At 50.7% G+C, this 2653-nt stretch overlaps 1 protein-coding gene across 1 annotated transcript; it reads left to right on the forward strand.

Moving 5' to 3' along the window:
- Positions 1-1207: 1207 nt before the first annotated feature.
- PtA15_7A93 (uncharacterized protein) lies at positions 1208-2653 on the forward strand (the record flags this gene model as incomplete). Its single annotated transcript, XM_053171489.1, has 5 exons — positions 1208-1354; positions 1445-1479; positions 1558-2116; positions 2199-2318; positions 2408-2653. The coding sequence occupies 5 exons, from the start codon at positions 1208-1210 to the stop codon at positions 2651-2653; spliced, it is 1107 nt and encodes a 368-aa protein (XP_053021922.1).

Raw genomic sequence — 2653 nt, forward strand, 5'->3', positions numbered from 1 at the left:
GGGACAGCTTAAGCCATCCCAGAAATGTAAATTAGAGAAAAAAAGGTTCAGAAACTCATGTGGGAGATTGGTTTTAAAAAAGTCCCCACCAAAATGCCTAATTCTCTACTGCCGTGGGGTCAACATAGCGCGTAAGTCCCTCCTTCGGAGGTCGCTTTGCTCCCCCGAGGAGGGAATTAGCCAAACTTGTGGAAGTCCCTCTTCTGCGGGGGGGCGGGCAGCCCTAATCGCAGAGCGACCCCTCCGAAGGAGGGACTTGAGTCCAAAACTGACTTACAACCGCGTCACGGTTGGCCAGTTTTGGTGTAGCCGACTTTTGGACGGCTGCACCTCCTGTACATCCATCTCCCCGGAGGTAAAAAGTTGGGTCGGAGATAGAGGAGGATGGTGCGGACCTCCTCATCCACTTTTCAAAAGAAAGTATTGAAAATTGGACCAGCAGGAATTTTTTCAAGATTTTGGAAATCTGAAAATCTGACTCTTCAGGATTGAACTGAAGTTGATTCTTGGCTTCTCAACCAGGATCCCTCCTTCACAAAATTCCTCAAAACAATTTTGTTTACTATCCTGGGATGGCCATCTTGTCCTCTATTGATTACATAAGGAATGGTTTGGTTTGAAGAAAAAAAAAAACTAAGTCATGTTGAACTAAAATTGGCTTGTAAAAAATCCTACACATACAATTTTTGAAAAATTCAAAATCCTTCTTGATGGGAATGAAGACCCCCATCTTGGGCACACCCTGCCCAACATTATTATTGACTGGGTATTTGGGTGTATTTTATAGGATTTTTACAAAAAAAAAGGACCTCAGAAGCCCAACCGTGACACGCGAGCATGCACGTTTTAGACACAAGCCTCTCCCGCACTTCGTGCGTTCGACAGAGAGGCTGTGTACACGCTCGGGAATTAGCCAAGTTAGCGAAGGAGGGCGGGGAAGCAAGGGGCTCGCTGCCTCCTCTGAAGATGCGGCCGGGCCTGTTCATCTTCTGGATTGCCCATTGAGGCTCAGTGCGGCCTGGTGGTTGTTTCCTTATCAGTTTGACAGATGGTGTGCTTCTGGTCTTCTTTAGGACCATAAATACCTCGTGGCCTGTGGGCGTCTGTAGGAGTTTCCTCAGCTCCTGATCTTCGTCTTTCACTCAGAAATACAGAGGCTTTTCCCCGTTTTCTTATTAATTCCGACCCAATACGTGCCACCAGAGCCATGGACCAGCCAAACTCGTTCTCCTCAGAGAGATACTTCGAAACCCAAACACCGCCCAGCAACTTGGAGGAGATAGTCGAAGGCGTGCGCAAGTTCGTCAACTTCCATGCGAGCAACCATCCTAAGCGGAGGATAGTCCTGATCACTGTCCGTAATCGATCCAGCATCATCCTATGTGTCTGCTCAAAACCAGCGGCCTGATTTGTTCCATCTTCTGTTGTCGATGTTGATATCAAGAGTGGCGGAACGACCGTCCCATTGGAACACAACGTGTGAGTAACAAGACCAAAGCCTCCCCCCTCGAATCACCAGAGACTGATAATCGACTCGCCACATCTTACTTCGAACAGTGTCAGGTTCTTGGATAACTTCTCGGCTGGTACTCGAGGTTCAGCGTCGGCCGAGGCGTTCCTCAGGACGAACCAATACGCGGTCATCTTCCTCCATCGCTCCCATTCACTCGAGCCCTTCAGTCGACACTACCCACACTCGACCAACCCATTCCTAGACCTACTCGCCATCCAACCCTCCCCCCAAGCACCCAGCCCCGATCCCTCTCGGCCAGCCGATCAGCCGCTCTTCCCGCTCCTATCGCCCCATCTAGCCGACCTGCGTCATAGCCATCTCTCAACCAGCAGCCCACCCGGGGCCGATCATCATGCAGACCAGCCTACGATCTCCATCCCCCCACAGCATCGCCCGGCAATGCTCTCGATCTTACAGGCCCATCAGCTGGTCCACCAGCACAACTTGCTCCACACGATCTCCTTCGTGACCGTCAACGAGTACCTCTACCTCCTCCGAGCAGTTGCCAAAGTCCTCGGCGAACCTTCGTTGGGAATAGGGAGAAGGGCTATGCTCTATCTTGCCGCAGCCGTCTCTGACTTCTTTATCCCTCAACAAAAACTGGTATGTATGTATGCTACATATCCCATTCTTTCTTGGCCCCCGATCTCACCATTATCTCCCTCCTTTGCTTTCCTCTGCACAGTCTGAACACAAGATCCAAAGTGGCAAAGGTTCATTAGTGATCGAGATGGATGCGGTACCCAAAGTGCTGAAAGATGTGACAAACGAATGGTCCAACCAAGCATTCATAGTCTCATTCAAAGTCAGTGTCTTCTCTCTCTCTCTCCAAGCTTTCTACACCCTTGGGGCGGGGCGGTACTGAGAAGCCAGATAATGTGGATGGAACAACAGCTGGAAACCGATTCGAGCCTCCTGGTTCCGAAAGCGAAAGGCGCCCTGAGCAGGTACGGACACCATCTCGTGATCGCCAATGAACTCCATACCCGGAAGACCTCGGTGTTGATGATCGACCGTGACGGGACGATCGAGCCGATCAAGAACGATGACCCTGCGGGTCATGAGATCGAGGAACAGATGGTCAACCGTCTAGTCCATCGACATCTTGATTGGATTCAAGCCTCTACTCCCACCTCTTGA

The sequence above is a fragment of the Puccinia triticina genome, chromosome 7A, assembly GCF_026914185.1.
Source record: "Puccinia triticina chromosome 7A, complete sequence".
NCBI classification, from domain to species: Eukaryota; Fungi; Basidiomycota; class Pucciniomycetes; order Pucciniales; family Pucciniaceae; genus Puccinia; species Puccinia triticina.